The sequence below is a fragment of the Rhinatrema bivittatum genome, chromosome 4 (genome assembly GCF_901001135.1).
Source record: "Rhinatrema bivittatum chromosome 4, aRhiBiv1.1, whole genome shotgun sequence".
In the NCBI taxonomy this organism is placed as follows: domain Eukaryota; kingdom Metazoa; phylum Chordata; class Amphibia; order Gymnophiona; family Rhinatrematidae; genus Rhinatrema; species Rhinatrema bivittatum.
In genome coordinates this window covers 63208464-63233001 of record NC_042618.1, presented here as the reverse complement: position 1 = coordinate 63233001, position 24538 = coordinate 63208464, and the positions used below count along the sequence as shown (strand labels likewise).

Genomic DNA, 24538 nt, shown 5'->3' with positions numbered 1-24538 from the left:
TCAGCCGAGTCCTGGGATCACAGAGATGCCAATGTGTCTTCTCCAACACCTCCCCATCTGTTCCCACATTGCCGAGGAAGGGAGGCGCTGCAGGAGAGAAACCCAAAGAAGCCCGATTCTGCATGTGATGCAAAACATGACAAAAAGGCAACAGAAAGACATTTTCTACTATAGACTGTGCAAAATACAAAGATATCAGAGATGCAGATTTCTCAGAACAGAAATAAATAAATAAAAAAGACTTCCCACAGAAGAATAAGCAAAAAAAAAAAAAAACACCTTGTAATCATCCTGGGGGAAGCAGGAGAAAGAGCAACTATAGCAGCAAAATACGTGCTGTCCTGCCACCTAACCAGAGCCTTAATGGCCCGAGATAAGATGGATCAGCACCAGCTGACACACCAGAGCTCCCTGATCTCTCTGGTATGTGCACTGCTGACCGGCCATCAGCGCTCCCCTCCCTACAGCCTGGGGCCGGGGGACCCGCTGATGAATTTAACTATTGGTGTGTCCCCCGCCCCCCTAAGGTTTCCAGATGTCCCCAGATTTGCATTCTTGTGCCCGATTGGTCACTACCAGAATTAAGTTGCCTCCAGTTTGGTCCCCAAATGCTGCAAAGTCCCTGTGTTTTCTCCTTCTGACCCTGACAGCATGAGGTGGCAGTATTAGCAGCAGCTCAGTCAGTACCTTGTACTACCGCAGCTGTACAACAATGGGAATGGCCAGCAGAAACCGCAGCCAGTGCCAGGGAGCGGGAGGACCCCAGCGACAGGAGGGTCAGGAAGAGAAGGGGGGGTCTGGACACTGTGGCCTGGCAGCAACAGAAACAAAAAGCACCCAGCCCAGTCAGTCACTATGAAACAAAAAATGCTCAGCTTTCAGCTCACCGCTGACACCCTGAGAACGGGAGAGCTGGAGTCGCAGGACAGATGCTGCTTGAAATAAAACCTGATCATTTCTCTTTTAACTGGAAGTTAAAATGTAGCCCTCTCCCAACATGCTATAGCATGCAGTAAATCTGAATTACAGAAAGTCACGTCTCTTTAAAGTTAACACTAGCATTAGGCAGTAAGCAGGATTTTTACCTTTGAACATAGCTCTTGTTGGATCATGCTGTTCTAGCATTGCATCTGTGAGAGAAGCCACAGTGTCTGGCAGCGCCTTGGAAATCTTTTCTTCATGCTGCACCAGAAGTGTGCCTTGGGGTGTACTACTAGCTTCTTCCATACCTTGTCCAGTGAGGGCTGTTCCTAGCTCCCCTTCTTGCAGGGTTACCGGCAAACTTTCTGCTGCACCAGGGCTGGCACTCTCTTCCGATTTCAGTGTGCTCGTATCCGTAGGACCCATCAGGGGCGCTGCTGTTCTACCACCAGCCTGGTCAGCATCCACGGCTCCGTGGCGAAGCTGTGTCGCGTGCCCATGTTCGGTGTGTTTTATTTGACCTGACGTTATTTTTGTGTCATCCCATTCTTCGTTGAATACCAGGTCAACTGAAACATTTGAAGCTATAATTTTGTCTCTGGTCGTATCATCCATTTCCAGAGAGAGTGAGGCTTCGGCCCCTGGTGGTTTGACAGCCGTCAGCTCTTCTGGGCTCACCATACTTGATAAAAGGACACCATTCTCAGTGGTCATTTTCTGGTCGACAAGCAGCAGAGATATTGTAGACTGGTCATGCACTGTTTTAAAGAATCCGGTCCTTGGACTAGTGGTCAACATTTCTTCCGTGTTAAACTGAGGCGAAGATGAATGTTTAGAACTAGGGCCATCTTTTTTCCTTTTTCCTTCACCGCCTACTGTAAAAACGTGATTATACAAAGGCCTGGTAAAAGCAGGTTCTTCCTTGCCAGCAGTGGCACTAAACACCTCAGGGCCTGAAGAGGATGCTGTGGTTACAGATGTGGTTAGCATTTCCTTTCCGATGGATCCTTTATCTTGTCCTTCTCCGTCCGCGGCAGACAGGGGCACCGTGGGGCCGGGAGCATCGGCGCTCTTCTGACCGAGGCCCCCTTGGGTGGGAGAACGGGCGCGGGGTTTCGCTCCCCTGGCGACCATGCGGTTTAAGGGCGCCCCCGAGGGTGCCGCCGAGGCCCCACGAGGATCCTCGGACACGGCGGTCCAAACTGCCTTGGCGGAAGAGCCGGAGGGGTTTTCCAAGCCGCCGGCGCTCTCTCTCCCGCCGCGTTCTCCGAGCTCCCTTTTCGGCAGCGAGGTTTCCAGCGGGCGGCCCGCCTCCCTTTTCTGCAGGGTGGCGCATCTCAAAGCCGGGGAGCAGAGCCAGACGCTAAAGAGGAACACACAAATGTGCAAGCCCGTTGATCTCTTCATGTCGGGGAACCCCTCTGCAGACTGCTGCAGATGATTAAATCCTGGAAGGGAAAATAAACGCATGCATTACTTATATGCATCTCAAGGAAGCAAAGACACAGTCTTACAGGCAGGATTGATTTGCTTGCCGTTATTATCAAAGCTGCTCAAAGCCTGCACGGTTTTGCTCTTCTACATTTTATTATCTTCTAGTAACGATTAGTTTCAAGTAGTTTGCATGGCTTTCTGTCAGAGAGATTAGCATGGTGTGCTGAGCAACCAACAAGTCCTTGAATATGCAGAAAAGCCAGTCAAAAAGGAAACATTATTACAAAGCTCTGATTGCAGCAGCAGCTAAAAGCAACAACCATTTTACACCGCAGAATGCCTTCCCAGAGTAAAATGTAACCCTAAAAACAAAATTACAGAAGCTAATAATATGGGTACCCAGGACTTACACTCCTCCTGCCATTGCAACTCCCTCCTTAAACTCCCCTCCCCCCCCCACAAAAACACAAACAGAATTGGAATCAAACAGGCCGCAGCTTTATTGTACAACAGGTGCCCGAGCCCAGAATGCCGAATTTAAGAACTCGAAACGACCACCTGCCACCTCCCAGCAAGATGATCACCGTTGGCCAACCAGGCCAGCCAAGTTCCTGTGATTCTAGAACTTACATCACAGCCCCTGCCACCTCCCAGCAAGGAGGCCCAAAGTTGACAGCTGCACCCAGTCGTCCGTATAATACAACTTGAACAAAGTCAATTCCGCTGAATTAATAACATTGCACCCCAAAAGGCTCGGGCAACCCGCCGTTGCCCCCAGCTGCGACTAAACCAACCATTGTACAATCAACAAATCGGCAGGGCGGGCGAGAGGGAAGCGGCCGAAGCAGCAGAGAGGCGCGAATGAAGCTATTCGCGCCAACGCTGCCCACAAACACCCACTAAGCTCCACCCAATTACGTGGTCCTGTCTAACTGAGCCAACAGGCCACCAGGGATTTCAAATTCAAAACTGCTCTGAACACAGGTGCCAAACCGTCCGTGCTCAGAGCCTCCCCCCTCCCTTGCTACCGATCGCAGGAAGCACTGCTCCCTACACTCCCCCACATGCTCTCTGAACTCCCCCTCAATATAACCTAGTCCCGTTCCCCCCCCCCCGGTCCAGCTTCCTCGGGGGCCTGGCACCATATTACTTTTGCCAAGCAGACACTGGGCCTGCTTGGCTTTCCAGAATGGCACCTCGGTGCTGTGTCCATGTAAGACATTTCCAAAGGGAGGCTGCAGGAACAGAGCATATAGTGGGCGAGTGAGCACCTCGTGTCTGCCACGCAATATTCACAAGGGAAGTCCCGAGGCTCAGTGCGCATTATTCCCTCCAGCTGTACACTAACGGCTCTCTACTTAGCCACGGCGCCCAGGTGATTTTTTTTAACCCGGGTTTCTGAGCACCTAACTGGTGATCGGGTGCAGAGTTGCAAAGAGTCCTCAGAATAGATTTGAAAAGGATTTTAAAAGGGCTTTTGCAAGTCAAGTTGCCTTATTGAAAATCCAGGGCTCTTTTTTAGCCACAGCCTTTCACCAGTGCTCATGTGAAATCGGAGCGGCCTCGGAGGGAACATGCAGCTCGTGCTGGGCTCGGCGCGCGCAGGTTGCACAAATGTGCACCCCCTTGCGCGCGCCGACCCCGGATTTTATAAGATATGCACGGCTACGTGTGTATCTTATAAAATCCAGCGTACTTTTGTTCGCACCTGGTGCGTGAACAAAAGTACGCGCTCGTGTATTTTTTAAAAATCTGCCCCACAGTGAATAAAAAAGTCAACTGTATAAATATAAACCTACTGAATGTTTAGACTGTACAGGGTGCATGTGCTACAATAAAATGTCAGCGTGTTTGATCAAAATGTGATGAAAAACCATGTGGCAACCTGTGGGGCTGTTTCCTCTCTTAAAATCAGCAAAACAACTAAGTATAAATATCCCAGTAGGTCTCAGAGATATGAAATGGACTTAAGGGTTCTTTTGGGTCAGGGGAAGAACATACTTGAAGACCCTACTGCAGGCAGTGCCAAAGTTCGAATCTCTGCTCTTCAAAAACAAACACACCAAGCCTGATATTCCCAAAGGCTTCTCATTCCTTTCCAGTTAAACCAGGGGACCAAGCTTCATACATTCCATCCCAAAGCAATAGGTAGGGAAGCTTCAGTACAAGTCACTTCCTACTGTTTGTTAAGACTGAACAGAAAGCTTATTTTAGAAGAGCTATTGAGTCAAAGGAACTAAACTTTCTCATTACCTCAAGAGCAAGACTGTGGTGTCTTACCTGTAAGTTGGCAGAGTAAGCCCACCCTGTCTGCAAAAGAGTAAGAACATAAGAACTTGCCATGCTGGGTCAGACCAAGGGTCCATCAAGCCCAGCATCCTGTTTCCACAGAGGCCAAACCAGGCCACAAGAACCTGGCAAGTACCCAAACACTAAGAAGATCCCATGCTACTGATGCAATTAATAGCAGTGGCTATTCCCTAAGTAAACGTGATTAATAGCCATTAATGGACTTCTCCTCCAAGAACATATCCAAACCTTTTTTGAACCCAGCTACACTAACTGCACTAACCACATCCTCTGGCAACAAATTCCAGAGCTTTATTGTGCATTTAGTGAAAAAGAATTTTCTCCAATTAGTCTTAAATGTGCTACTTGCTAACTTCATGGAATGCCCCCTAGTCCTTCTATTATTCGAAAGTGTAAATAACCAATTCACATCTACTCGTTCAAGACCTCTCATAATCTTAAACAGCTTTATCATATCTCCCCTCAGACGTCTCTTCTCCAAGCTGAACAGTACTGGGATATGGGATTTTTTGGATCTTTCTCACTAGAATAAAAACAATATCTGGTAATGCAGCAGTAGAGCTCATCTGGGATCAAGGTAATGACCCATTAGTGTTGCATGGGTACCTAGGTATCCCGACGGTGCTTACTGAATTGGGAGCCTGGCAAGGGAAAAAAAGTGGCAGGCATTCAGTGCAAGTTGAGGGATTCCTATATCTTGGATCTGTATAGCCCCCCCCGCCCTGTGTGAGATGGGAAGCAAATCTAGCTTCTGCAGTTCTTTACTATTTCAGTTGTTTCTAGGGCGCCTCTGGTATATTGCACACGTACACAAGGCTGCATAGAACATAGATAATCCCATCTCTGAATGAGACTTAGATTTAAATATCTATATGGGGAGGTGCAATATTCAAAGCCCTTCTCACAGGTAAAACCATATTTTATCCACAAAAGTGGGGGCTTTGAAAACTGCCCAATCTGTCTGCTTGTAAAGGGATGCCTATTCTACAACCTGCATACTTTTACCCATGGATTCTGGAGGCATTCTCTCTGGAGTGGAGGGAGGGAAAAATTGCATGCAGAGAAAGCAGGAGCAATATCTCATTGGGTAATATTTCTGGGGGCACTAACGCAGGCAGTTTTGATTATCGCCCCCTTAGAACATCTGCATCTGGTTACCTCCAGCCTGAGAATGTGGGAGAAAATTGTCAGAGTGACCAGGCCACCCCTTACTGCTAGAAACCATAAGGGGAAAGAGAGAGGGGCTCTCCTAGTCTAACCCTAACCCCAATACAGACAGATCTCAGAAGAGAAATGCAGACTTTTCCCCGACAGTGTGGGGGTCATTTTGTAACAGCTGCAAATATTTTAAATCAAAATATTCCCTTAAGTTGCACCAATTCTCAAAAAGGGAGAGCATGTGCATACTAATTTGTACACAGATATTTTGGGGGGAAAATTTGCATGCATACTTTTGAAACCCCCCGCCCCCCCAAGCCAAGCAATCTGGTAATGCCTCTGCTTACTTACTGCAGGTGAACTTATGCACACTCAAGCTACATGGAAAATTGACCCTATCTATCTTTTTCAAAAAAAGTCACAGAGAATGGTTTTGCCTTCTCAGCACAAGGACTAGAGTGATTAGGAACACACAGGAGAGGGATATTCTGTGGTAGGGAAAAAAAAACCAAACAAAAACCGGACAGAGGTTTCAAGTTCGGTTTCTGAACAAGAGGAGAATCATTTTTGTATAGGCAGAGCTTTCTGAGTATTTTCAAAGCAAACCATTGTGTGTAACTGACCTAGTCCGCACACACATTCACTCATGTAAAGCCCCCCACCTCCTCTTTGGAGGGTGGAAGTCACGTGTGTTCAGTGCCAGATTTAGGCATCTGACGTCCCTAAGGCACTTTTAGTGCTGACACCCCTTGCCCCTGCCAAGGGACAATAGAGCAGAAGGTACGAGGCACAGGGTTTCTTTTTGCTCTGCTCTGTTTCAGGCTTATTCTTCCCTTTATGTCCCTAAATAAGAGGAGAAGTGGGGGGGGGGGGGTGGAGAGGGGGGGGATTAGGGAGGTTTTCTTTGCTCCCTGTCTACTATGGCCTCACCCTTTTCTTCCTGTAGAGACCAGGAGGCAATGGGATGGAATAGGGATTGGAGCAGTTTGTCTTTGGCTCTGTCTCACCCCTCCCCCTCCAGTTCTCTGCACTGGGGGGGGCTGCAGCAGAAAGCAGAAGGCCTTGTGTGGCTATTGGGAAATCCAGGCCTGTATGTACACACTAACGCCCATATTTTTCAAAACCAGAAAATGTGTGCATAAGTGTCGATTCTACATTCCCAACTCCATTCCCAGAGCACTGCTCTCTTTTGTGCACACAGAAGCACATGGAAAACTGAGTCACACGCACCGAGCCTAGGGTGCAACCATTTATTCACATCAAACCAGGTTTTCTAAAATGTGAATGGCTTTGAACATTTAAAAGGCAATTTATAAGTTTGCAGCTGTGTCGTTGCTGTATTAACCCAAAAGGTGCACACTTCAGCCTGCCATGTTTTAAAGGTCAAAGCTGAACACTGTAACCAATGTCATAAACCTGCAACAAAATCATCAAATCGTTTTCATAAAGGCACAGAAATACTGCTTTTCTTCAGTGAACTCTGATAAAAAAATGTGCTAACCAAACCAAATTAACTTTTTGAGTTTTTTTTCCCACACTGATAAACCCTTCTCTCTCCTGAAAAAAAAAATCAAGTTTTTGTTTTATTCTTCAGTAATTAATTCATTGAAAAGGGCTTTGTCAGTGGCCACCTGACTCAGCTGGCAGCACACAGCACCAGAATGTACAGATTACGCTACAGTTTGGGAAACTTGGCTTTCGGCCTACACTGAAGGTGCAAGGCCTGGGGAGGGTTGCCATGGCGACAATCATCCTGTGCTGGAGGAGAGGCCCTGCATTGCTCGCGAGCACCCCCGCTGACTGGCACGGAGTGGCACTGCAGTACTGCAGGAGGCTATCAGCTCTCGCATGCACCAGGGCTGGTGCTGCAATGCAGCTGCTGCTGACACCAGGGGAGGAGAGGATGCATGCAAAAAGTGGGGGGGGGGGGGGGGGGGGGTGGAAGGAGTAAATTGCACAGGCCAGCATGAAAGGATACTGGAAACCCTGGCAAAATCGCAACCCTCATGGCATGAGTTACTTTTTCAAGGTGAAGGGAACAGGAAAAGACCAGAGCCAGAGAAAAATCAAGAGGGATAGATTGAAAAACTATTTCCAAGAACTGCTTGTCCTGTGCTTAAAAGATATGCTATTTTAGCAAATACGGGCTGTAACAGATGGTCCTCTCATTGATGTGCAGCTGGCAAGAAGGCCTTGTGTGAAGGGGGCCACAGAGCCATGATGGCAGTAATGTGCACACTGCACACATCGAGGCTCAATGTCATGAACTCATTTTGTGACCAGTTCTATGAAGGTATAGTCACACAAGGGTCAACACAAAAAAAGAACCTCTTCACCACAGTACTACACAACATACATCAGAAGAGGAATACAAGAAATTGCATCAATATTTTATTTGCATTTTATAAGCCTGTCTAACATTAAAAACTAACACACTCATACTATACCCATGCACTCACATCTAAAAACAAACATCTTCAATTCAGTTCTATGAAGGGACAGTGGCGCTCACTTTCTTAGCCTCCTTGGGCAATCTGACGTGATTACTCGGGCACACACCAAAACTCATCTGAGCTACGATATACAGCACAATGTTTACGCAATCCTCTGTCTCTAAGTCCCATCTCTTCATTTTATGGATGAGGAATGGTCATTTTGTTTTGTTGGGGTTTGTTTTATTTTGGGTTTTTTTTAAGATTGCAGAGAGCACAAGGTTTCAGTAAAATGAGTTTTCTGGAGAAATGTAGCTGGTCGATCAAAAACAGTAAAACTGGTATATAACGTTAGTAAAAGGGAAGTCCCAGTTCAGCGTAAGGGTTCCCTGCCCAACAGAAGGTTATTGTAATTTTCTTGAATGGCAGTCAGGAACCTTAACCTAAGTGATGCTACGGCCCCCAAGGTGGGGAAACGGCGGGAAAATGTCACCTCCCAAGTCCTTTCTGCCAGCACCCGCAGAAGTGATTCTCAGCAACGCGTGCCCAAACTTCTGGGGGTGCTTTAGTAACTGTGCAGGAAGAACAACAAGCCAGCTGGGTAATACAGGCTGAGTGAGAACACAGACCAGCATTTTCGGGACTTGCTAACCTGTGAGCCAGGTTCTCTCACAGACCTGAAAATTTGGTGCATGGCCAAAACCAGCAGCATACAGCAGAATTCAGCCTTCTAGCAGGGATGGTAACTATATAGGGGGTCAGCTCACCCCTGGCTATTTAGGCCTCCAGAAGGTGAGCAGCAGCAGAATATTGGGTTTTCCTGGAGTATTTACTATGGTAAAAAGGAATATTCTGCATATTTGGTGTGTTATTAATCTCTTATAAAAGTTATTTGCAAGGGCCTAAATGAGTGTTTCCCCAGCCAGTGTGCTGTGGCAGCAGTCAGGTGTGCCAGGGACCAGTCACCATTGCCTGATGCTCAGATCCAGTCCAGTATCAGGGCTCTGCTCCCGGCACCAAGAGGCGCCAGTGGTGGTTCTTAAACATGCGGAAGCTCCTTTCTGAGGATATGTATAGTCACCCCATGCCTCTCTTTCCGAGCTACAGCATGAGCCCTGGAGTGTGGGAATCAACAAGCAGCATGCAGGGTACAGATAACTGGGCTCTGCTTTGTGTGGCAAACACAGTGGACACAGAACGTCCTCACCTTCCCCCTTCTAAGCTTCCTCCTCTCTGAGTCCTTCCAGCCTCTGTCTTATCCACAGGCTGAGAGAGACCGGGAGAGCATGCACCGAGCGCTGGATGTGATTCATTCAGAGAGCCTTGTGAGCAACAGCAGTGGAGGGGTTCTGGCAGCCACACGCATGCAATAGCCAAGGTAACTGACTGAGTCACCTGCCCCCTTCTCTTGCACTTGCACGCAGCGGGAACTGCTCCATTGTGACGGGTTCATGTGTGCCTCTATCCCCTCTCTCCCCTTTTTTTTTTTAATTTGGAAGAGAGAGTTTTGGGGGCTTTCACTGCTTCTCTAGCTCTTCTGACCATACGAGTCCTTTCCAGGTCCACACTGCCTGCTCCGTGGAAGCTGGTGTGCCACACATCATTTCTGTAAATGTAGGCGTGCCTGTGGAAGCATTGACCTAAATAAAGATAATCAGAGGACCCAGGAGGCAGAGCTCACCTATACTTTTACTGCCAGGTTCCCTTCCCACCCCCAAAGGCTTATTCACCCATCTAGATATGAGGTTTATAGTCTCCCTCCGCACCCACTCCCATCCCCCTGAAGAAATTTCTCTGACTCAGAATAGGGGTCAGTCTGGTCAGCCTCCATGCCTGCCTCACTCCCACTATGTCCAAGGGAGGATAAAAAGGTGCATTTTATTTCCTTTTCCTCCCATGGAAAATCATGGGAGCTGATCCATGATGCCACACTGACTCCACTGAATGGAAAGCAGGAAAATAAGTTGTATAAAAGTCCCATTTCTGCCTGCTTTAAAGAGACAATACCACAGTTGCCACAGAACATCGTGGCACTTGTCTGTTTAAAATCAGCAGTGCTCGACCTTACTTACTGCACAATCATCTCACCACCGTAGCCATGTTTCCCTACTTCCACCGCTCTTTCTTACGGTCACTGTGTGACCCTACCCTGTACCCAAACACACACACCCGCCGTTCACGCAAAAAAAAAACAAACCACCAAACATTTTCTTTAAACATGTTTCCCCTTCCCAGGCACATCTGTGATTCAGAAAGGAGCGTGCCGAGCTTTCAGAGTCCTCCATCTGCCAACGGAACATCTGTATCCCCTCCACTTCTACCTCCCTGTATCCAGAAGACAGCCTGATCAGAATCAGCTGTCTTGTAAGGCCCAGGTTCATTTGAAAAACCATTAAAAAAAAACAAGACTCTCATTAGTGGACAGAGTCCAAAAAGTGAACAGCAAAGCCAGGGCCGGCTTTTGGTTAGGGTGAACTGGGCGATTGCCTGGGGTACCAGGAGACAAGGGGGGTGCTGGATATACCACTGGCACACTCATTGGGTTGGGCAGCAATGGTGCTGGCTGGATGTGGACAGCGTAGGAGGAGGCAACTAAGACAAATGCTAGCTGCAAACGCCATAAAGATGCAGGTCAGCAGCACTGAAATCACCACAGGCTTATGTGCCCCTGCCCCTTTAATAAGGCAGATTTGATGCTCCTTTACTGGTGCCCGCACCTCTCCTCTTTACCCAAGGTTGAGTGGCTCCCTGATGAACTGTTTGGACTGCATAGGCGCAGTACAAAGAGAAGAGGTGCCAGTACCATAGATGAAGGAGCAGCCACTCGAGAAGCAAAGATCAGGGCACAAAAGCAGAGTGGGTGTGAGTGTGCAGCATGTGCCTGTGTTTATAAATGTACAATTTCATAAGACATCAATATTCATCCAACTTTTCCTGGGTAATTGTATCTAGATATTCAGCCCAAAGCCACAACTTCTGAATATCTGGTCTAAAGTTACCCCAACTTATCTGGATAATTGTTAGTTACCCAGAGTTACTCAGATAATTTGAACCCATACCTTGGGAATGCCTCCTACACTGCCTTTTTTTTTTTTTTTTTTGTGCGGGGAAATTCTGTCCAGGCAATGATTTGCTGGGGAAAAATGCAAACCTCGGGGGTTTATCTGGCTATCCCGAAAGTTAGCCAGAGAAGCTATTTGAAATACTGACCTCAGAGTCAGTCATTTAGATTTTCCAAGTGAGCTAAAATCTTTAAAAGAAACCACCATGTGACTATGAAAACTTTTAAAATACAGTTATTCAATGGAGGGCATTTTTGGTGAGGTGTTTTTTACACTTATAAGCAGCATGTGAAGAGGCTTGCTTGAAGCTCTCTGTGGGGGTGAGGGAGGGGGAGAGAGTGAGGATAGAGACTGGGGGGGGGGGGGGGGCTTGCATGTACAGGAAAGAACTGGGACTTAGGGATATGAGTGGTTGGTGTGAAATGGGGCCTGTAGGGAGATCTGGAAAAAAAATATAAGGGGGGCCCCCATCTACAAATGTTTGCTCAGAACTCAGTAAATGGTTAAAGCAGCCCTGGATCCAGGACAAGAGACACCTGGGCCTTGTGGACAGAATGGAGGAGGAGAGAATGCCTGGAGGTGGGAAGGTGTAAGAAAGAGGGAGGGGGGGGAGAAGGAGTGAGAGAATGGATAGCAAATAAAAGAAGAGGGAATACTAGAAAGGAGGGAGAGAGAGAGAATTCCTGGAAGGAAGGGAGAGGAGGTGAGAATGTATGGCGGGAGGGGGAGAAAATGAATGAAAGGAGAAGGGGGATAATGCTCTGAGGGGGAATGGAGGAAGAAATAGTTTTTATGGGAGGGAGAAGAAGGGGAGAGAACATTTGGAGGAATATGGGCGCCATTTTCATCCATGGCATCAATTGCTCTGAGCAAAGCATTAATCCAGGGAAAAGACCCACACCCATGGTAGCAGCACATCGTGTGCATGGGCCCTACTCTTCTTACGCAGGAAGACAGGAGACAGGACATGCCAGACCTGATACGCTGGTGATATGTATATTATACAGGAACATCCAGTATATAAAATCCAAAAATAAATAAATAAGTCATCCCACTATTGCTCTCAGAGGACTGGCTGTAGGAAATATGGATGAGCAGGTGGCAGCGGGTGGGCGATGGCCGAGGTGCTGGCTGCCATTCTGTCTCTCGTCAGGCAATGAGCATGAACGCGTGCGTGATGCCTGCGCATCCAGCACAACGAAAATGACAAAGCTAAAATTCAGTCCACAATTTCAAATACAGAGTGAGCAAAGTACACTTAAAGATCTAATCCTATAGAAGCCTAAAGTGATTAATCACAACCCTGCTGAGGGAAATGGGTTTCACAGCATTGTTCAACTCAACCCAATCAAGGATCAGAGCTTAATTTATGGGGGGGGGGGGGGGGGAACAGCCTGGAAGCAGTTCCTACATTTCTTTTCAGACCTAAGAGGTAGAGCAGCAGGGGTGCTCTGCTCGAGACCCTCTCCTGCAGAGAAGATAAGGGAAGAGAGAACAGCGCTCTGCTGCTTAACCCAGCCCCTTCCCTCCAGTTGTTCCCTCCTCTTCAATCAACAGGAGTAGAAAGGGTGATACTGAAGTAGATGCTGCAGAGAAAAAAAAAAAATAAGACACCAAAAGGGATGAATCAGCAGGAGTTTGAAACTTACGTTAATAATGCCAGTCATCAAAGTTTCAGCCCTGGCCTTGATAAGCACTACAGCTCACAAGTTTCAAACTTGGGCTAATTCAGCTCCTTCTTGTGTTTGTCACCCAGGGCTTAACGTCTAACCGAACAACCAAGGATGGTGTTCTGCCACCTTTTCCCTAACGGTCAGTCAGCTCTGGCTCCCCCACAGAAACAGAGCAGAGCTGGTGGAGTAAATCAGTTCCAGTTCCCTGCAGAGACGGAGCAGAGCCATGCCAATGCTTATCCCGAGGTGAGAGCAGCCACATGGCTGTGATTTTTTGTGCAATTTCCTGGCACAGTTGAAATGCCAGGAGAGAGGCTGGAAGGAGTGAAGAGACAGGAGCTGAATGCCTGTCAGCCCCGCTGCTTCTGCGGGTATGTTCACATATGTGTGTGTGTGTGTGTGTATGAGTGAGAGTGAGTGTATGTATGTATGTGTGTGTGTGTAGGAGAACGCCAGCCCTGGCCACATTCCCTTCAACTCTCTCCCACCCCCATGGTCCCACTTGCTTTTTGTCTACATCCCTGTCAAGAATGGAATACACTCTTATTCACTTGCCACACTTTACAGAAAAAAAGTTGTTAAAAAGGGATAAGTGATTAACATTGTTTTCCCCACGTGGTTTAACCTGGTCAAGCTGAACACTGCTATGACACTCATTTCCCTGAATAGGATAATTAATAACTTTAGGCTCCTATACGATTGGATCTTTAAATGTTCTGTGCTTTCTGCATTTAGCTATACTAGGACAAAAGCAATAAAGTGCGATCAGCCTAGGGCACGGGTTTCCGAGTGGTTGGAAGCACATTTTGGATGTGCTAGACCAGCACTCGATTCAATAAGATTGGGTGTGCATTTTGGATGTGCCAAACAAATGCGTACCCGATAGCGGCTGTCAGATATAAATTGCATGGAGATGAGGTCATGAGATATTACCGGCCGATGCAGTAAAGCGCTCGGCACCCAATGCACATTTTTTAATGCAGTAAATTTAACTCCAGCCTCGGAGGTAGAATAAAGTCAACTTACAGTTAAAGGCTCATGAAAATCATTAAAAAATAGATTTTCTGTGTTGCAATAAGTGTGTCCACCTCCTTAGTATGCTTGCGACACTTTAATTTACTGCTTTTTGGTGGTGATAAATAATCGTATATTTTGATTTGATTAAAAGAAACCCACTTTTCTCATGACCACACAATTTAGACATCCAAAGCAAGGGTGCCTAATATTTTGCTGAGGTTGCTGAAGTGAATTATAACAAAAAAAAGAAAATGGGATGAAAATGGACGCTCGTATTCTGTGCCTGATTGTTGAGCACTACAGATGCACAATTCTCTTTTAGCGCACCCTTTTTAACGCTGACTCTCAGTGTTAGCTGCGCGCATGTTAAGACAACGGGCACTCAGTACCAGCGCCCGTTTTACTGCATAGGCCGCACCGTTTCCACCATCACCACCAGGGTGGCACTTTATCAGCACTTAACAGACCCACATCTGTTTGTGCTGCCTGGGCACAGCTGAGCGGCATCTTGTGAACTTTGATCATTCTAAAAACGGCATGCATTACAGAAGAGGCAAAAACAATGAGTGGCAGCAGTCACTCTGTGTCTTCCAGATGTCTGTTTGTGCAGGACATGGTTACTTCCATGAGTACTGACATGCATTCCTGTTCACAGCAATGACAGCATGAGCTGTCCATGTCCTCCTAACCCAGAAGGCATCATTTCAAGCAGATGTGGTATAGAAGTTGCAGGGTGCATGATGAAGTGGGATGTATGAAGGGAGAGCCCACTCTATACTGCCAGGGATGCAGGATATGTGATGCAGTGTGACAGGCGAGGATCCAGTGGTTAGTGCCAGTAATCTTGCTGGCCTGTACGGAACAGCAGTGTGAGACTGTGAGGAGCTGAGGATTGCATGTGTGCGTAAGGGAAAGGCATGTGGTGCCTTCATGGATAGGAAAGCCATAAGTGAAGGATACAGAATAAAGACTGGACAGATGAAAATGTGGTTGTGGATGTGTATGTTGGGGGAGGAGGGATGTAACATTTCGACACATGCTGGCCTTCCATGTCAGCAGTTCCTCATATCCTGAACTTTCTAAAGCATGGGAGGTTTGTTTTCAGGCTATAATGATATGATATATTGTATGTGTGAGTGCTGGGATTTTCCCATTGAATCCCCTGGATCTTGGGAGAAGGACTGTTTAAAAAAAAATAGGCAAATGGGGTAGTATGGAGGTAAATATATGGCCAGGCTTTTTTGGCTTCTTACCCTTAGATCACACAGACATCACGGTCGGAGCATGCTCAGTGTGGTTTCCCTGCTTTTTTTTTTTTCTATAAGTGACTGACATCACCCCAGCAACTTTGCATGCCTGAAAAGGGATGAAGCTTACTCAGAAAGCAATGAGAAAGTGAATGCATTCAATGGCTTAAATAGTGCAGGCCAAAATGCTTCATTATATGCCAACTTTCACCCTATTCAGCCTTCTGGGCAGCCTGCCCAAATAGCTGTTCACCACATCCTACTATCTGGCCACAAAACAGATGACTCAATCTCACAGAGGACAAAAGCAGGCCATATATAACCTTGCCCAACATTAACACCTGTCTCCACTGAACCAATTGAATCATTTGTTGTTTCTGGGTGGAAAAAAAAACCCCACATTTTAACTAATCGGTAGTTATTGTGTTTTAAAAAGTTTAAGATAATATAAATGTCCCCTCTTTTCTCACATTCAACACAAAGCTTAAGAAGAGCTACCCCTACCAATCCCTATTCCTCGGCTGATGCCTCTTCCCTCGCTTACACTGAACTATGCACCAGAAGCAGCCATAAAAAAAAAAAAAAGCCAAATCATATAAATGTACCAGATAATTCTACTGAAAACTGCAATAAGAGGGGCGCGTGCAAATGAAATGAAGGGAGAGTCTGAACGGGTGTGGGCATGGCCAGGCTTTCTCTAGAGACTATGCTAGCTCTCCTAGCTCCCCCTCCCCCACCCATATCCAAAAAAAAAGGCTGAACAGTGTGGTGTCTGTATCTTAGATCTCTTGTTTTAAAACCCAGAAAACTGAACGGAGAAGGAGAGAGTGGGCTGGGAGTGACTGCCATGAAGTTTAGAGAAGGTTCTAAATGCTGTCATGGCCATTAGTTAACGTCCTTCCTGAATTAAGTTAACCTTGTGAAAATTAGCTGGGCATTATCAGCATGGTCTAGATAGCATTGTAGCTCTTTGCTTCCTTAGGTGGATGTGTGTGCAGAGCTCATTTCTCAGATTGCTCACCTTCTTTAATCTGTCTGACAATATTTGCTAAAGTAACTTGAGCTAAGATAAAAAAAAACCCTCCCGCCCACACCCAGCTGTATAAAACTAACAGATACGGACAGGCCTGGTGACTGCGGAAGGGCCTGGGTTTGATTCCTGGCACTTCCTGGGTTGGCCGGGGCTGGGGGATGTTGTGGAGGTAGCTTTCACACAGCCCTTACCATGAAGGGGTCACTGTCACCACACAAGGACACGTAGTAGCCAGATTTAAGGCCCATGATTGCAGGGCTACAGAAGGACCCTAGTGCTTGCCTCCTGATTAAGGAATATCCCTGCACTGACTGGGCTACGGGGGAGAGAGGATATAAAATAGGGGGGAAAGAATCCTTGGGTAGTTGTGAATATAGAAACATAGAAATGATGGCAGAAAAGGCCCAAATATTCCACCCAGTCTGCTCAGCAAGCTTATGCCAGTATCTGCTGCACTGTGCAGGTTACCCTCATGCTTATCAGTTTCCCAGACCATAAAATTCAGGGCCCTCGGATGCTGTTTGAATCCAGTTTCCCTTAACCGTTGCCGTAAAAGCAGAGAGCAATGTTGGAGTTGCATCAAAAGTATCAGGTTTAGTGATTAAGGTTAGTAAGCGCCGCATCAGATAGTTACCCCCATGTTTATTTGTTCCCCAAACAGTAAAAGTCGGGGCCCTCGGTTGCTATCTGAATCCAATTCCCCTTTTCTCACTACTGTTGAAGCAGAGAGCAATAATGGCTTAATTGTTAAGGCTAGCAACTGCCACACCAGCAAGTTACCCCCAGTTACCCCCATGCACTCTTTTCTTTATTCCCATCCTCTAGCAGCCTTTAGGGATCCACATTGTTTATCCCATGCCCCTTTGAATGTCTTGACTGTTTTCGTCTTCACCACCTCTTCTGGAAGGGCATTCCAGGTATTCCAGGGCATTCCTGACATTGGTTCTGAGTCATCCTCTCTGGAGTTTCATTTCAAGACCCCTAGTTCTATTGATTTCTTTCCAATGGTAAAAGATTTGACGATTGTGCATCAATAAAACCTTTCAGATATCTGAAGTTCTGTATGAAATCTCCCCTGCACCTCCTCTCTTCCAGGGTGTACATATTCAGATCCTTCAGCCTCTCCTCAAAAGTCTTCCAATGCTGATCCCTCACCATTTTGGTCGCTCTTCTTTGAACCACTTTCCTGACTTTATCCTTTTTGAGATACGGGCACCAGTTTTGAACGCAGTACTCCAGGTGAGGCCCCACCAAGGACCTGTACAAGGGGATTATCACCTCTTTTTTTCTTACTGGTTATTCCTCTCTCTGTGCAGCCCAGCATTCTTCTGGCTTTAGCTAGTGCCTTGTCACATTGCTTTGCCACCTTCAGATCATCAGACACTATCACACCAAGGTCCCTCTCCCAGTCCATGCAAATTAATCTTTCACCCCATCACCTAAAACTCTTTCAGATTGCCACACCCCAGATGCATGACTCTGCACTTCTTGACATTGAATCCCAACTACCAAATCTTTGACCATTCTTCAAGCTTTCTTAAATCACTTTTCAATTTCTCTACTCCTTCAGACATGTCTACTCTGTTGCAGATCTTAGTATCATCCGCAAATAGAAAAACTTTACCTTCTATCCCTTCCGCCAGGTCGCTCACAAAGATATTAAACAGAATCGGTCCCAAAGCTGATCCCTGTGACATTCCATTTAACATCATTCTCTCTTCAGAGTATTTCCATTTACCGTAACACACTGTCTTCTGTCAGCCAACCAGTTTGCAATCCACGCTTCTACCCTGGCACCTGCTCCCAAGCCTATGTGGAACTGTATCAAAAGCTTTACTTAAATCCAAGTAAATTACTTCAAGCAATCTTCCCTGATCCAATTCTCTAGTTACCCAATCAAAAAAAAAAAAAAAAAAAAATCAGATTTGTCTGACAGGACCTTCCACTGGTGAATCCATGCTGCCTTAGGTTGAGTAAACCACCAGATTGTAGATAGTTCACTATCCTTTCCTTCAGCAGAGTCTCCATTAGTTTTCCCACCATCGCGGTAAGGCTAACCGGCCTGTATTTTCCAGCCTCCTCTCTGCTCCCAATCTTGTGGCACCACTCCCGTTTCCAGTGATCTATTGAACAGGTTCTTCAGTGGATCTGCCAGCATATCTCTGAGCTCCTTCAGTATCCCGGGATGTACCTAATCCGGCTCCATGCCCTTGTCTGCTTTCAGTTTTCCTAGCTCTTCCCATTCTCTTCTGTAAACGGAGTTATATCTACTCTACCCCCATCCACATTTCTTGTCAACTAGCGATGATCCTTCTCCAGGATTTTCTTTAGTGAATACCGAACTGAAGTATTTAATATTTCTGCCTTTTCCTCGTCTCTCTCCACACATTGATCTTTTTCACCTTTCAATGTCACTATACCACTTCAGACCTTTCTCCGATATATCTGAAAAATGTTTTTCAACTCATTTTACCTCTTTGGCAATCCTTTAATCCTCCTGACTTTTTGCTTTCTTTCTTAGTCTCCCTCAGTGTTCCTCTTTTTGGGATCCTTTATATTTCTTGAACACTGTTCTTTTGCTTTTATTTTATCAGCCACTCCTTTGAGAACCAGATCGGTTTATTATTTCTTTTACTTTTGTTTACTTTTCTAAACATAGATTTGTTGCCTTTGTAATTGCTCCTTTTAGTTTGGCCCACTATGGCTCCACCTCTCTCATTTTCTCCAGGCCTTCTAGTTCAACCTCAGATACGTCCCCGTTTCAACAAAGTCTGTATTTTTAAAATTCAAAACTCGGGTCTTTGTGTGACCTCTCTGTATCCTATTTGCAATATCAAATCATACCGTTTGATGATCACTGGTGCTGAGGTGGGCACCCACCCGGACATTAGAGACATTATCCCCATTAGTGAGCACTAGGTCGAGTATAACTCCCTCCCTCATGAGTTCCATTACCATTTGTTTGAACAGAGCCCCTTGCAAGGCATCCACGATTTCTCTGCTGCTAGTAGATTCTGCAGAAGGGATTCTCCAGTCTATGTCCGGCAGATTAAAATCTCCAACAATCAATATGTCTCCCTTCTTTCCCACCTTTTGGATGTCTTCAACGAGATCTCTGTCTAGTTCTTCCATTTGAGTCTGAGACCTGTAAACCACTCCAGTAAACATGGATGCACCATCATCTTTTTTTTTAGGATGGCCGATAATGCTTCTTGTTTACCTCACATTTCTTGCAGTTCAGTTGCTTGGATATTGTTTTTGACATAAAGAACTACTCCTCCCCCTTTTCTGTCCTCTCTGTCCTTCCTTATAAGTTATAGCCCAGTATAGCCATATCCCAATCATGAGACTCAGAGAACCAGGTCTCTGTAACAGCAACTATGTCCAAGTCCGCTTCCACCATTAGGGCCTGCAGGGCTGGGATTTTATTGCCCAAACTACGAGCATTTGTAGTCATAGCTTTCCAATTTTTGATTTGTTGCACTTTCTAGTCACCTTTTCTGCTTTTTTTGAGCCAATTGATTTTGTTATTTTCTCCTCCCACTTCCTGTATTGCTTGGGGAGTGACGTCAATTTCATTGGCCATCTCCTGCCACCCCCATTCTTTAGTTTACAAGTCTGATAATATATGATCTGAATTTCTCACTTAGCATCCTCGTTCCTACTACAGACAAATGGTATATTCCAGCCCTAGTTCTGCCTAAGTTGGAAGCCAAAAGGATTAGGAAGGAACCACTGAGTTTAAAAATACAAAAAGACAGATGTGACAACCACAGAGGAGTTGTTTAAACATTCTGTTGTACACCTTAACCCAGACTGCTGCTGTAGCTTTATAGCCAGTACCTAATCAGCAGGATTTCAATTTATAAGAAAACAGAGCTCAGTTTACTTCAAAAAACATAACCTACTTGGCCAAATACAAACTTTTCAATGTGCTTCACAATCAAAATCCAAAGGTCTGAGGCTAAAGCCATCTTGGGAACTGGCAAGCAATGCAGCATCTGAAATGAGGCATTTTACATCCATCAATATAAACCCATATTCAACACACAATATTGCTGGGGTTTGTTTTAATATGCTGCTTGCTTTCAGTCTTCAGTGGCATTTAGTCCATAATCCCTTTGTTCCAAAGTCAAGTGGAAGACTACACAAGTAGTCATCTCCTTCCCACTGTACGAACATACACAACATGCCATTCCTGTATGCTCTATATTAGCAGATGTGGCATAAAAGATTCTATTAAGTACCTTTAAACAAAGTTATATCTCAATGTCTAGCCTTAAAATGAATTATGTCGACCACTTGAATTTCACATTAAACAACTGTGAATTAACACGTTGCACTTATTTTATTCGGGTTGTAGTATGTTATGGAATATTTTCATATAAAGCAAGTTGCTCTACATAAAATGAATTTACTGGGTTTGTAACCATTCAGTGCCCTATAACGTCAACTCACATCCTTAGATCTGACATTCAGCATAGAAACGTCTGACAAAAGTGAGGACCACATCTAAGACCTGATTTATCACGGAGCTTCCCACAGGCACAGAACTGTAGAAAACCTTTACTGAATCAGGTCTCATGATGTTATAATATGGCTTTGGCTGCCAGTGTATAAATGAGAGCTGTGCTGTGACTTCCCATGAGGCTGCTTTGTGATGTTAAAAACCTGGGTCTTGATAGAGTTAATACCACAGATGTGATATCATAACTCTGTAGAATTAAATTTAAGTGATCAGTATCTGAATAATAAAGACATTCTGAAGCATATTTTACCTGGACATTACAACAATTCTTGAATGTCTGGAGTTGCTGCATCACCTTCAACCTGGTAATTTACTTGAGGTGTATTATAACAGCCAGGTAAAGCACTCCTTGCCTAAGACCATACATCAGGACAGCATCATTCAGTTGCTAAGTCATCCTAATTAAGTAAACAACAAGCATCATTGTTTCTTATGGTAGAAACAGACAGCACTATTCCATGAAGTAGAGGAGCAACATCCTGCCTAATTATCTTTTAATTTCATATTACCATAACGTTTTGGCACTAATTAGTGTGTTAAAATGTATGGGGATACTCCAGTGATACACAAACCTGTTTACATCAAAATGATTATTAGCAAAAAAAAAAAAAAAGCATCATGCAACACTCCAGCTTGTGATGTATGAGAATAGGTGAGATTATTTCTAGTCTTTAACCTCAAACAAACCCTTCCTGGACTCTTGGCATTTTTAGACCCTTTGAGAAGGCCTGCTTTCTTATTGTCTAGGTGCACCGATCAGAGAAGCAGTTCATTCAGACAGGCCAAATAAACACTCTCAAAATGTTCGAGCTATTTTATTACTTTTCCTGACGAGCCCCCTCCCCACCCAATAATTCGTTTTATAAGCAGCCCAGGTCTGCCAATAGAAAACCCACAGCAAAAATGAAGCATACATTTTTATTTTTTTTTAAATCAACCCACTCATAGCTATATAACTAGCAAGAAACACACACAAAAGATACCCAGCATACATCTAGATAATATAATAAAGGCTTTACCAGGCAACGGCTGAGCGTGTCTACCTTTAGCTTGCCATTTCTGTCAGACATATCCTATTTTTTTCAGCATCCTCCACAGACAGGCGGGTTATCTCTTCACGGCATCAGATTGTTATCGATCCTCGCTTAATTGCTTATTCATTAAGCCCTCAGCAGCCTCCCTATTGGGCGACGCCAGCTCCTCTGATTTACCTGGACCCACTCCGCCGGCTGCAGCTGCTAAGTCTGGGAGGAGGAGCTGCCTCTGTGTGGGTTGGGATTTCTCTCCCTCTCTTTTTTTTTTTTTTTTTTTTTAAACAATGCTTTATTGAGTCCTTCCGCAATGTACCACAAGAGGCACGAGACAAGAGAACAGTGCCAGAATAATGCACCTTGAATGGAAAGATGCAACCTAACCTCCAGAAAAAGAGTCACATGCATAATTCTATCCTTAAAATGTCGCTGCATTTCCCTTTCCGTTATAGTATGACAGCTACTCGTAGTTGAGATACAGATATTCTGCGCTTGTATCATACGAGGTAAAAAGCAGGATTTTGGACCTAGTGCTTTCGTTTTGTGAGTATAAAGCAGTAAAAGCACACAGCAACTAGGTTTTGGCAAGCAGATCCCAATATAGCCAGCCTTCGAGAGAAAAGTGATCTGTACTCAAGGTTTCTGACATTCGGACTCTGCAAATCCAATTGCTTCAATCATAAATTTCCTGAAGGACAGGATCCTGGGAACTGGACTCTGAGAAGCAGATATTGAAAACCTTATCCCATCCCAGGAAACATGAATCTTGGGAGTTATAATAACCTATAGCACAAAAGCAATCTTTGAAATTTAGCGATAATACCCAATTGATAGGACATTTGTTGGCAGTTTATGCCTCGGGTGAAGGAGGGGCTAATGACATTATGAATGTAAACCTACTTCTATAGGCGGGTCCACATAACTGCACCTCTCAGCTGTGTGATTTAGAAAAGCAAGTGTAAGGAACCCACACAACTAAAAGTTCTTCCAGGGATGGCCAGCAGAGGCTGAAGCATAAAAAAAATGAAATATTCCTATTACAAGTAATATAAGCAAAATCAATGCATGCCATTTACATAACACATAGACTCTCATACCCTACAGGAGACAGAAACGCATGGCAGAATTCAATTCATTGGTATTGGAAAAGATACAGTATTAATATAATCCGTACATCCTTTTAGTATTGGATAAACTTTGTTTTAAGGAATAATCAGAAGATATGTTGCGATTGTGTTCAGAATAGAGAGAGAATTAGTTTATTTTTGTGAGGTCTTGATCACATTATCTCCGTGAGGCATAGCTCATCACCTGATCCATGTGGAGCCACAGATACATTCATACAAAGAAATCACTTGGGGTTGAATTCAGAAACAATGTGCTAATATTCTGCCCAGAATTTAGATGGGGATTTTTAGGATTCATTCTTAATCTTCTTGAACTGAAAGAAAGGGTGAGATTTGTGTGTGTGGGGGGGGGAAGGAGAGTTATCTAAAAAATTACCTTACTTGCCTTTGCTAGAAAATAACAAACTACCTGTTTCAGTCTGTTAGATAAATAATTTCGTACCAGAGGTAGTTAAAATAAAACCTCCCAGCTACATGAAACATCTTTCTCTTTTTAATTCGCCTCTGCAGCCAAGCTGCAGATAGACTACTCACCTGACGAGTATTCCTCCATCTCTCTCTTCAAACAAATGCAGACCCTCCTTTTTATATGTAATTAGTTATGAAGTCTCATTAGTATTCAGTATCCTGCTTATTACTGGCTACAAGGATATGAATAGATAATGCACCATTTAACTAAACTTTGGGACATAAGTCTGCTATTTCAGAAGAGTGTTTATGATAATATTCTCCTTTTCTAGTAGTGTACACATGGTATCGCTGTTGGCTAGCCAATGGCTTCCCCCAATAAGATCACATATTTCTTAATTGGCAGTTAGAAGATGCTATTCTTCCTCACTTATTAACTCTTCAAAGGGGAAACACAGCTCTCAAGTGCCCATCATAAACAAGGGTTGATTGCCCTTCTGTTGTCTTTTGAAAGGATATTTGTTTACACCCCAGTTGTACTGAATTTCCTGACTTCAAAAGTAATGGCCAGGAGATGTCTCATTTATTACTTAAATTACATTAGCTAGGCAGGGACAAAAATGTAATAAATGAACTACTTTTTTGTTTTACTATTTTTAGCCTGCTTTCCAAAGGAAAAAAATGCCTTATTGGTGGGGGGGGGGGGGGGGGGGGGAGTTTAGCTCTTTTGGTGTCCTATCCATTCTAAATTTTCAGGACATATGGGGGGGACATTGACTCTGACACAGTGGGGGATTTTTTTTTTTATCCACACAGATGCATATAGCATGGAATGTAAGGAATTTTTTCAAAATATCTTTGAATTTAAAAAGTTGACACAAACATTTTGAACCATTAAATCTGCAAAACAGGGATAAATAATTTGGGTTCCTAACTGAATACTCTATTTGGTTATAATTTAACAATTATATATTTGTTGATGGATATCTCCATGCCCCATATGTACTGTGAAAAATGAGGCTGAAGGCTGAAAACAACTGATTATCACCATACTACAATGCAACCCTGAAATGCCTTATTACAATTATGAAAATATTTTTTTAACCATCTCACATTATTTACATCTCATTTGCATTGGTGTGGAGGGGGATAATCAT

General features: G+C 44.7%; 1 protein-coding gene across 6 annotated transcripts in view; it reads right to left on the bottom strand.

Moving 5' to 3' along the window:
• The window catches only part of ARMH4 (armadillo like helical domain containing 4), a 257111-nt gene extending 235054 nt beyond the window's left edge, over positions 1-22057 (bottom strand). For 3 of the 6 annotated variants that reach the window (XM_029598228.1, XM_029598233.1, XM_029598232.1), the window contains exon 1: positions 1086-2465. In XM_029598228.1, coding sequence (XP_029454088.1) covers positions 1086-2391 — 1306 coding nt within the window. In that variant the 5' untranslated portion in view covers positions 2392-2465. Of the gene's footprint in view, positions 1-1085; positions 2466-21834 lie in introns of those variants that run through there. The other 3 variants (XM_029598229.1, XM_029598231.1, XM_029598227.1) reach the window with 3 other exon arrangements.
• Between the last annotated feature and the right edge of the window lie 2481 nt (positions 22058-24538).